The sequence below is a fragment of the Schistocerca piceifrons genome, chromosome X, assembly GCF_021461385.2.
Source record: "Schistocerca piceifrons isolate TAMUIC-IGC-003096 chromosome X, iqSchPice1.1, whole genome shotgun sequence".
Lineage (NCBI taxonomy): Eukaryota > Metazoa > Arthropoda > Insecta > Orthoptera > Acrididae > Schistocerca > Schistocerca piceifrons.
In genome coordinates this window covers 77,388,495-77,400,503 of record NC_060149.1, presented here as the reverse complement: position 1 = coordinate 77,400,503, position 12,009 = coordinate 77,388,495, and the positions used below count along the sequence as shown (strand labels likewise).

At 39.2% G+C, this 12,009-nt stretch overlaps 1 protein-coding gene across 1 annotated transcript in view; it reads left to right on the top strand.

Annotated features, from left to right (window-relative positions):
* Window positions 1-10,451, top strand: part of LOC124721522 (leucine-rich repeats and immunoglobulin-like domains protein 3) — a 94,091-nt gene extending 83,640 nt beyond the window's left edge. Inside the window, exon 13 of the mRNA XM_047246540.1 lies at window positions 9,806-10,451. Coding sequence (XP_047102496.1) covers window positions 9,806-10,083 — 278 coding nt within the window. The 3' untranslated portion in view covers window positions 10,084-10,451. The remainder of the gene's footprint in view (window positions 1-9,805) is intronic.
* The last annotated feature ends 1,558 nt before the right edge of the window (window positions 10,452-12,009 follow it).

Sequence of the window (12,009 nt, the reverse complement as noted above, 5' to 3'; positions counted from 1 at the left end):
GTCAGGACTGCCCCTTTGAAATGTGATAAATGCTATTATTCTCTATATACATAAATGATTTGATGGGCAGGGTGAGCAGCAGTCTGCAGCTGTTTGCTGATGATGATGTGGTGTACCAGAAGATGTCATAATTGAGTGACTGTAGGAGGATGCATGATGACACAACAAAATTTCTAGTTTGTGTGATGAGTGGCAGCTTGCTCTAAATGTAGGAAAATATATGTTAATTTATATGAGTAGGAGAAACAATTCTGTAATGTGTGAATACAGTATTAGTAATGTGCTTCTCGACCCAGTCACATTGATTAAATATCTAGGTGTAATGTTGCAAAGTGATAGGAAATGAAACGAGCATGCAAACACTATAGTAGGGAAGGCAAATGGTAGACTTTGATATATTGGGAGAATTTTGGGAAAGTGTGAGTCATTTGTAAAGGAGACAGCATATAGAACACTAATGTGACTCCATTCTGGAGTACTGTTTGAGTGTTTGGGAGCCCAACTAGGTCGGATTAAAGGAAGACCCTAAAGCAATACAGAGGCGTACTGCTAGATTTGTTACTAGTGGGTTCGATTGCGGAGGTGCTTTGGGAACTCAAATGGGAATCCCTGGAGGGACGGTGATCTTTTCAAGAAATACAATTGAGCAAATTGAGAGAACTGGCATTTGAAGCTGACTGCAGAACAATTCTACTGCTACCAACGTACATTTTGCATATGGACCAAAAAGGTAAGATAAGAGAAATTAGAGTTTGTAAGGAGGCGTATAGACAGTCGTTCTTCTCTTGCTCTATTTTTGAGTGAAACAGGAAAGGAACTGATTAGCTGTGGTGCAAGGTACCCTCCACCACGCAGCATACGGTGACTTGCAGAGTATGTATGTAGAGTAGATTCTGTTGGAAATGGTAGTTGCATAAGGCAAAGAGACCATAGATTTAGATGCCACCTCACTATTTTCATCACTCACGCAGTTCACAGTTGCTCGATAGTGCAATGCTCATCCAATGTCTTTCACTACAACTATTCTGGTGAAAAGTTACTTTGAGATGGGTTAACTCAACTGACAAACTGTCAGTATGGGATGACATGGGCCCTATGTACCAAAGTAGGAGGTACCCCTTTACATGAGCCAGATGCTGACAACTAATGACCTGAAGATACAAATTAGTGTGAGTTGGGTTCCTATAAAAAGTATGTCCCAACATATCAGCAACCTCCCCTGGGACTAACACATCAAGGAAGGGAAAGCAACAGTTCTTTTCCACCTTCATAGTGAAACGCATATTGCTACTCTGTTGAGACCACTAGTAGCCCAGTGTGTTCATCACATTAGGAACTCGGTGAATTTTCTATGTTGGTTTGGTCGTCTTTCTCTTCACTCACATTCCTCTGCCTGAGTTGTCATGGGTAATTGTCATTGTGTTGACCTCTTCTTACTTTTTATTCAGTGACCAAGGGCAGGTGCAATTGTGATGGGGAGCCCTCTGTCACCTATTATTGCTAATATGTTCATAGAAGATATCAAGGAACATGCTCTGGAGTTGGTGGCACTAACAGTTCCATGCTTTTTTAAATATACATGAACAATACATTTGTTGTTTGGCTCCCTATAGAGGTGAAAAAGGATGGCGGCCCTCCTTTCCTTTATGTGTTTATCAGGAGAAAGGTTGGTGGTGTTTGGGGCATAATATTTATATGAAGACCACTCTCGCTGTCTCCTCCTCCTCCTCCTCCTCCTCCTCTCCCCCCCCCCCCCTCCTACCCCCTTCAGGATGATAGTTGCCACCATCTGGCTCAGCATGAGGGGTACTTCATACCTTGGTTCACAGGACCCACATCATCTCAGACTCCGAGATTTTGCAGCAGAGTTAGCCCACTCCAATTCACCTTTCTCCAGATGGTTATACGAAACACACATCAGATGCGGCTTGTGCTATTGACCACCCGTGAAATGGATAAGTGATGAAAACAACAAGATGACACTTAAAATCTATAGCCTTTTTGCCATATGCAATTAGCATTTCCAACAGGATTGGTCTTATTTTGCAGAAAAACAGTGATGTGTGTTATTTGACCTCCACCTAAGATTAGGACCCTTTTAGGTTTTGTAAAGTATTATCTTGGTTTGTGTGAGGTGGGTGTCTACTGAATCCTATGAACTTGGGCGTATCATATTTTGGTCAGACCATAAGGAGGGCAGAGGACCAGTTTGCTGAGCATAATCATCTCACACACTTGAAACGGCAGAGCAAATCTGCTATTACAGAACACTACCTTGGTATCAGTCATCCTATGTAGTATAACAACACAGAGGTTCTGGTGTACACTTCAAACTATTGAGATAGTGTTGTTAATGAATCAGTTGAGATTAAATTAGCAAGTGGCCTTATAGAAATGGAGGTGTTTTCTTAAATTCTGCGAGGAATTCTGCACTCTCCCTGGCCAAACTACAAATGACTGAGTTAATGCTACTTGCTCATCTGTTGGTAATTAACATTCACAATCAGTAACTTCTGTCATTGGTCATCTTTGGTTGTGTGGTGAGGCCAGTCTTTTTTATGGTGTGTTTATTGTACTTCCACTTACGCTGTACTATGATTCTTGGTCGGCAAGGCCCCGCCTGATGAGGGTTTAAATTTCCTTGCACAGCACTCTATTTTTGTATTTGTGCCTTGAAAATGACTGGGTGATTACCTATTGAAATATGAGCAGCTTTATTCTTGTAAGTTGTTTGAAACAAGTCTAGCATTAAGTTAACAACATGCAACAGTAAGTCAGTTCCTCCATAGGTAATGCCTATGTTTGAACAGTAATTTTATAATTTCCCCCCAATCGTAAGACTCTCAATATCTCTTCTAGAGTTCACAAAGTAAGTGTCTTCTACAATGTTTGCTGTTATCTCAACTCCTGCCAACTTTCCTCCTTCCGCCTGTCGCTACAAGTCCTAATTTCCCTACTCGTCAACAGCTGCAGCTCCATGGTCATATTGGTAGTTGCCATTAAATAACTTTTTCCAGTTCTCAGAATTTTTCTTTCCGGTTCTTTCTGGGCTATAATAGTATTGATAATGTCTTCAATTTATAGTCAACGTATTATTCTGTTTTTGTAACTGTTTTAAATTTATAATTTCTTTGGTCACCACACACACACACACACACACACACACACACAGGGATAATTTACCTGTCTCTTTTTTTCTTTGAATAAATTTGTCACTTGACAGAGGATTTGATACTGTCTTAGGTATTCCATTTCTGCTGCATTTATATAGTCAGTTTATTGAGAGCTGGGACGAAGCCAAAACAGTTTCGTGTGACCAGCCACTACCTGTTCTAGTGAAAGCATTCAGTGTTCACATGATGTGTAGTGGGGTCAAAAATCCTTCGCGCTCAATGTGCAGTTCGCCACCAGGCTGACGTCACAGCGGAGCATGTGTCGCTCATGAAAAACCCTGTATTATTAACTTGGGCTGCAATGTAATTAAATAAAGCATAAAACACCTACAAGTGGCATAGCAGATTCAGATACAAGCAATTTTGGTAACAGTACCAGTTACAATAATATTAGAGAAGAAAAACACTAAGTTCATTCGGTCAGACTTGAAATATTGTCATTCAAGTTTATTACAAAATGCTCTTCTCTCTCCTCTATAATGCTGACTAATTTCCACATTTGAGTTCCAGCTTTTTTCATCACATTAAGGACACACTTGTTCCACTCTTCTGGAGTCAGTGTTCTTACTGCTTGTTATAATAGTTCTTTAATCTCTGACATTTTGTATGTCGTTAATGTTTGTTTCTGGCCCAAACTAACTCTGCAGCATTTAATTGCAGTGGTAGGGAAGAATTTGAAGAACAGTTTTCCCTGTTATTAGCCATTTCATCTATAGTGTATTTTTTGTGCACAACTTTGTGTTTCTTTAATGATACCTATTAGTCCTTTCATCAATACACTATCTTCAAAAGTGACATTTTAGGATTTTAGTCATTCTTATGTATCTTGAGTGTTAGAATTCAAATTATGAACTTTTATTTTAGGATTTTAGCCATTATTATGTATCTTGAGTGTTAGAATTCAAATTATGAACTTTTTTTTCTATGAGAATGCTATGGGGCGTCATCTAGTGCCATAACTGTGTTTTCCTGTAGCGGAGGAAGGACATCTCAAAACCCCGTCTTCAACGTATTGACACACCTCTCCTCATGAAAATCTCCACTCTTCTTGGATTCAAAAATCGACAAACAGCTTTCAACCATACCCGTTTTGCTCCCAATGTGTGTGCTAATCAGTCAGTTTACTTTACCCGATGGACCCTTGTTTCTGGATGGAAACACTTGTTTTGAGGATTTTATGATGTTATCTACCCAAATGTTACTTTGGGTATGCCCTGTGTTCAACAATGTCTCGTCCAACTAGTAAATGCCTCTTAATAATCTGTAGAGCCTAGTTATCTGGATCTTCATTTGTGGCAGCTAGCATTTTGTCAGTCATTGGCAATTCATTAAAAAAAAAAAAAAAAATACATGTTCTTCCCTTTGTATCTCACTTCTGTCGAAGACATGGAAAGCTTTTGTCGTGATTTTTCTGTTTTGGGAGACTTCAAAGAGAGTGACCAATACTTGTAGATGCAGTTGTTTTCAAAAGAGTATTTGTCACTGGCTGCTCTGGATACAACAGCTCAATTTTACACACATTAAGGACCACATGTTTCTCTGAAGGATGTAATGATTTTTTTTTAAGCTTCTTGGTTTGACTGACATGTTGATCTCGATTGCTGTATCTGTGTGGAGGATGACGTAATGAGTTTACTTTTATGTGCTACTAATTTTGGGGGGGAGTGGAAACACTGTGTGATGCTATTGAATGGGAACAGAAACAGTGAGTGCTGAGTGTAATTACAAACACTGGTACATATGCTAATAATCAACAACTGGTCTTTGATATGTCTTTTAAGATGAACTTTACAATCAGATTCTAAAATTACTGATGTATAACAACACACACTGACAAGCTTATACCTGCAAAGGACATTGCCACACTGAGCAAGCTCACCATGACTTGTTCACCCCTCAGTGGCAGTACTATGATGATGTGCCTTGATGTGCTTACAGGCCCTCTCGTGTTTCAGTGAATGGGACATAGTCAGCTTTCAGCTGGTTTTCATTGTGGCATTATTCAATGTAACACATTTGACTTTAACTTCTATAGTAAAAAAGAAATTTTATACCACCTGCATATCTGCGAAAGTGTGTGAGCTTAGATTCAAAACTTCTTAAACTAAAAACATAACTTTGGTGAAATAAGAACTAAACTGCACATCTTTGTGCATCTGGATAACATTCAGTACTGTATTGCTCCACCTTGTACACTGTAACATGCTTAGATTCTCCTCGTCATGCTGTCCAGAAGGCGATAATTAGTTGCTCCTCATATTGTCCTGCTCTTCGGTGGTAGCCCTCCTGAAGTTTGAGGAGGGTTTCTGCGACTTTGCATTGCAAGCCCCAACTTTCCTGATGGATATTCAGTTGGGTTTATGTCAGCAGATATGACAAACTTTTCTATTTGCTTGATTCCTACCTTCTGTTGAATGTGTGTGTGAAGTGGGAGGTGAGCATGGCATGTCTGCATACTATTGTCTTGTCTCCAAAATGCTGACTGTAGGCCTGAACAATCAGCTAGATGATCCTGTCTCAATGTGCACAGCCCTCAGATTGGCCTCTATAGCATTGAGAGGCATCTGACGTACTTCCCTGCTGAGACTATGCAGCTGCATACTGCATGCCTGAGATATCCATCGGTAGCTGCTCCCTCTCCACGCTTCTATAATGATCATCAGATGATCTCCAGTCATGTACTTGTAAGTGATGCCATATGTCATTGATTCGGGTTCCATTTCACGTGTTCATTTGCCCACCCTCCTCACGCACCTTTCGTCCCTTCCCCCTTTTTTTAAACCAACCAACCTCACCATGGTGTTGCCTTTTTATTGTTGGTTGAGATGGATGCCTGGAGGTCAAATTGATCATGTGGAGATGGTTGCTTACTGTCCAGGTTGACATAAACCTCCCAGTTGCCTCTAAGAAAATAGTTTGCTGTTCTGTTGCATTTTCCTCAAGATAACTACAACTCGTAATATGTAGGTGACAGCAATCTGGTGGTGGTTTTGAGTGATTGGTCACTAACAGACAAATGTTCAACATTTTGTGTCTCATCACAGTATTAGAATGTTCTAATGATGTTGTTGTGACACTCTGGATTTTGTATACAAGCTTCATTGTCTCATTCATGATTGAAGACACGTTGCACTGAAAATGCAAATTTACATATACCTCCAGTGCATGGATGGTTGTACATATTGATGTTGTTTGGTCAAAAGGGTATTGTGAAAGAAGTTTCTGGCTGGGAAAAAATATAAAATCATATCCCAAGTTATTGAGCAATTACTGTCTCATATTTCATGTTTAAGGTTTCTGAAACCTTTATTTTCACGACTGACTACACCCTTGTCAGAGAACAACTGGGCAAATAAAACCTTTTTTGTAGCATTTGTATTGGCTTGAATTGTATTTTCATGTATGAAGGTGACATTGATAGCAGAAACAGCATTCTTGTTCAGCAATGTGCTCACTTCATTTCATGCTATTCCAATCAGCATTTTTTTCCCTGCTCCATTATTCTTCCATTGTCCACTCCATTAGATGTAAATTGCTGATGAAGTTGTAGAAATACTGTTACTTTTGAAATAATGCAAAATGTGGCATCATACTTCTTTTCTGGACACTGTTCTCAAGTGTTCTACAACAGTAATGGTGGAGAATCACAGAGAACATCTCAGTGCAATATTATGGTTTCATAAAGCCCTTTGACTTTTATTTGTTACTTCTAAGACTTTAAGATCAGGAACAATAAATGCAGTGATTCTGTAATAAACTGTTGATAAATAATTCTCAGTTAATAACAATTTGCTCACCACAAGCAAATTCCCATACCACCAAAAATCATTCGAATCAATCATTGCCAACTACATTTCGTAACTTCACTCAGTGTGGATCTGTCTCTCATATACCGATTGTCAGTGGAAAGTTGTAACACAAGCAGCCCAGTGGTTAAGATGCTGGACTCACTATCTGGAGACTAGGGGTCAAATATCTATCTATCTGCATTTCTGTCCAGATTCAGGTTTTCTGTGATTTCCTTAAATCACTTCAGGCAAATGCTTCAATGTGTCTTGCTTCATCCTTTTCCAATCTGAATGCAATGATTAATTTTTAATGGGCCATTAAATCCTGGATCTTCCTCCCTTCATAACTTAAGCAAAATGGAAGGATAAAAAAAAAATTACACTAAATACAAATAGAGTGCCCTAATCAGAAATTGGTCATTGTACATACTGTATTCAGAATATAGTGTACATTTTGTGGACTACAGTTAGTAGCTGAAATGTTGCTCTCAAGTATGAGTATGTGATTAAAATTCTTAAAACACTTTGGTAGTTGCTTTTGCCCTCTTTGCGGTAGTATATGTAGATCAGAAATTTGCAAAATAGTTTCCTACTGTATTCTCTGACTGTTCTCTTTCCTCTACCTGTATTTTTTCCCTCAGCTGACATGATTTTGTTATTGCCAAAATGGCCCCCACGGTGGTGTTTATTTTGCATTCAGGGCATTAAAAACTCCTAATATGCAGCCTTCTGTACAGTGTGTCTCTTCTAAAAGTTATCCTTTAGATATTTGCGATTTCAGTTTTGCAATGTGTAGATGGAAACTGCTCAAACAAATACTGCTTGTCATGTGTATCATGCAACTCACAGTGTCAACAGAAAGCATTAGTTTATTTACCATCACAAACAAAGAGTTTTTAAAGGAGAGTGTTATATGTCCATTCAATAGAGCAGTCCCAAAATAGTTTAGTGCAATATTCATTTTATCGACATGTCATAACAGGGACTGTAAAATACAAAGAATAATCAGTACTCCAGCAGTGATTGAGTAATGCTGCCGCATGGAGGTAGCCATCAGCACGGGCCAGGGTGGTACACAAATCACAGACATGTAGGCTGCCCTGCATGTTGTAAGTGTTGTATCGACATGCCTTGCAGGAGCTACACGTGCGGAGCTTGGCGGTGGGAGTGATGGAGAGTGAGAGAGGGGGTAAGGATGATGTAGACAGTAAAGGGGGAGGAGGAAATAGACAGACAGGGAGGAGAGACAGAGAAAAAAAAGGAGAGAATGCAATGGACAGAGAAAGCAGGTAGGAGGTGATGGTCAGAGATAAAGGGGAGTGGCATGTGCATGCAGTAATGGCACACCTTGTAGGGGCTACACACAAGGATGGGCACTGCTGAGCAGAGAGAAGGGGGATGATAAGAGTGTGTGGAGGAGGATATGGACAGAGGGAGGGGCAGAAGAGATGGACAAAGAGAGGGAAAGGAGTAGATAGATAGAGGTGGCAGAATCGGGTGGATAGAAACGGTGGGAGGAGAGGTGGACACACACACACACACACACACACACACACACACACACACACACACACACACACACACAGTGGAGGAAGTAGGGGGCAATAGATGTGACGAATGCATACACAATTGAAGTTGCAGGAAATAGAGAGAGAGAGAGAGAGAGAGAGAGAGAGAGAGAGAGAGAGAGAGTGAGTGTGTGTGTGTGTCCAGCATTTCCTTCTAAACCACTACATTGATTTCAACCAAATTTGTTGCACATACTACTTGCTGTATGAGAATCAGCACTGTGGGTGTCCTAGCTGTCATAGGAGTAGAGATGCAGCCAAAATGGGGTTTTCTACTCCCTGACATGTAGGCTGCCCTTCATGACAGGCATATTGTGCTGTTAGTGTCTGCATGCCTTGCGGGAGCATATGGGCACAGCTGAGCAGAGGGGGTGGGGTGAGCAGATGGATAGTAGTGGGGAGGAGGAGGAGGACAGAGATAGGGGCAGGAGAGAGAGATGCAGTAGACAAGTGCAAGGTGTAGAGGCAGGTGAAAGTGGAAGAAGGGGGAGAAGATGGACAGAGGAAGGGGTGAGGAATGTATGGCCAGAGAGGGGGTGGAGGAGATGGACAAAGAGAGTGGGGAGTAGGAGATGAACAGATCGAGGTAGGAGGATGAGGTGGACAGACAGCAGGAGGAGGAGAGGCGAACACCAGGAGGGGAGCGGGGGTCAGAAGAAGATTGCAATATGTGCGTTGCGTTCGTATATGAATGGAGCCATGGGGAAAAGGCTAGTTTTATAATAGTCATAGATTTAACTGCCAAGTAGACCAATTTAATGTGTTTAGTAGCTATGGTGCACAATTAGCTATCATCAGAATTGAGTGACATACACGAAATGAATGTGACAAGTAAGAATACATATTGTTTGATACATAGAAAAGTAGTTCAAAATAAATTTTAGATTTTACCATTGTGTTAATAAATGTAAAGATAGGCACAGCAGCATATTTACCATATGTTGTATTGTTTTAAATTTTGTTGATAGATTTCATGAGTGTTGTTGGCATAGTAACTTAAAATTAAGGCTTTTTGTGCTTGATCCAGTTTTAGTCATGTTTTAAAAACATAGCAGATGGAGGCAATGACTGAGCTTGACTGGCAAGAAATCATTTTTGTGTGATATTGTTAGCCACTAATTTAATGAATCTTATTTTAACCATATGTGGATACAACACAATAAAATAAATTTTCAACCAATGATTTCAACCTTATTAGTCATACTATAGTAAGATAATTAATTATTGCTGTAACACTGGACTACTAATTGCTTAAAAATATCTTCTCCATTCCCAGAAGTGAGTGAGCACGAAAGTGTCACGAATTCTCTGCTGCCAAATTGTGCTATACAAGGAATGAGTGGTGCATTGCTGCTGCACAGCTTGTTGCACCGTACTGATCATGACAGGCCACAAGATTCAAAGGAAGTGAGCGCAAATTCCTCACAGAGGTGGTCGGCTCCTTTTGGTAGAGAATCTACTGCTGCCGATGTTCCCCACTCGTGTTCCTATCGTAGCCTACCCCTCGATATACAGACTCATACCGAGGATACTGTGGGAGGTGATAGCCAGTAACGGTAGTGAGTGGTTGCTGTACTGTGCATACATAACTGTTTTAACTGTGAGTTATGAATGTTCTTCTCATTTAATGAAAGAATGTGATATATGACAAAATATGTTAATTGCATTTGTTGTGAATGCTGTGTTATTTCTTTAAGAGAGTTGTTTTAAACTCTACTGACTGGTGTTTTGAAATCAGACTATTATGTAGGCAAAGTTATACACAGATAAATGTGTAACTGTATGTCCTAATTTCACTGAAATGTAATTTATGTATAAAGTGTACAACGCCAGATAAAATATATTGCTTGTGAAATATTTGTTAAATAAATGCTACACAAATTAAGTTTGATGTATAGAAATATAAATATTACATGAGCTGTGTTGTGTGTATTAATTGTTTATTAAATGAAAAGAATGTATTTTGTTACAGTCTTAACTTTGTAACTCCACCTGAAATACTTCACATATTAAGTTATTTGGTAATTATATTTTTATTGTATTTTGATATGATGACTCATTACTCTTGTGTGCTCTTTTGTGTAAGTGTATTCTTTGTTACACCTAATATTTCTGAACATGTTATACATGAACAAAATTTTTTGTATGGTTTGTCGAACTCAGTGCTTTCAAAACAATTTTGTGCAACATGATTCACTGACTTTTCTGTAATATTGCAGAATTACCCTGTCATAGGTACCTGCTAAAATGTTGTAAGGATATTTACTTTAAGGTTTAAATTAATGATCTGGGGAGTTTTTTAAGGCTCATCTTGCCAACGTGGCTAATTTTGTTACTTCTTGGACCTTATAGCTTTCCTTTAAATTCTGTGTTATCTAAACCTACATGGATACTCTCCAAATCACACTTAAGTGCCTGACCAATGGTTCATTGAACCACCATAATAATAATTTTCTATTATCACATTCTCGAAAAGTGCACGGAAAAAACAAACACCTATCTCTTCCCATGCCAGCTCTGATTTCCCTTATTTTATTATGATGATCGTTTCTTCCTACATAGGTTGGCATCAACAAAATATTTTCACATTCGAAGGAGAAAGTTGGTGACTGAAATGTGGTGAGAAGGTCACACAGCAATGAGAAAAGCCTTAGTTTTAATTATGTCCACCTGAAATCCTGTATCATGACACTCTCTGCTCTACTCCTCGATAATACAAAATATGCTGCCTTTCTGTGAACTTTCACAATGTATCCAGAATCTGCCAGGACGTTTCACAATGTACTGTGTTAATTCTATCTGGTAAGGATACCACACCATGCAGCAGTGCTCCAAAAGAGGACAGACAAGCGTAGTACAGCCAGTCTCTCTAACATATGTGTTGCATTTTCTAAATGTTCTGCCAATAAAATGCAGTCTTCAGTTCACCTTCCTTGTAGTATTTTCTTGCATTCTTTCCAGTTTAAGTTGTTTCCAATTTAAGTTGTTTGTAATTTCTAGGTATTTAGTTGAATGAACAGCCTTTAGATTTGGTCGATTTACCATATATCCAAAGTTTTAACGCATTCCTTTTAGCACTCATGTGAATGACCTCGCATGTTGCATTATTTAGGGTCAGCTGCCAATTTTCGCATCATACAGCTATCTTTTCTAAATATGTTGCAATTTGTTTTGATCTCCTAACGATTTTACGAGACGATAAACAACATCATCATCTGCAAGCAACCTAAGATGGCTGCTCAGATTGTCTCGTAAATAATATATGTAGATAAGGAACTACAGAGAACCTATAATACTACCTTTGTGAACACTGGAAATCACTTCTGTTTGACTCGATGACTTTCCATGCACATGAAATCACCAATCCGGTCACATATCTGAGACAATATTCCATAAGCATGCAATTTGATTACAAGCTGCTTGTTAGTTACAGTGTCAAAAGCCTTCTGAAAATCTAGAAATACAGAATCAAATTTAAAT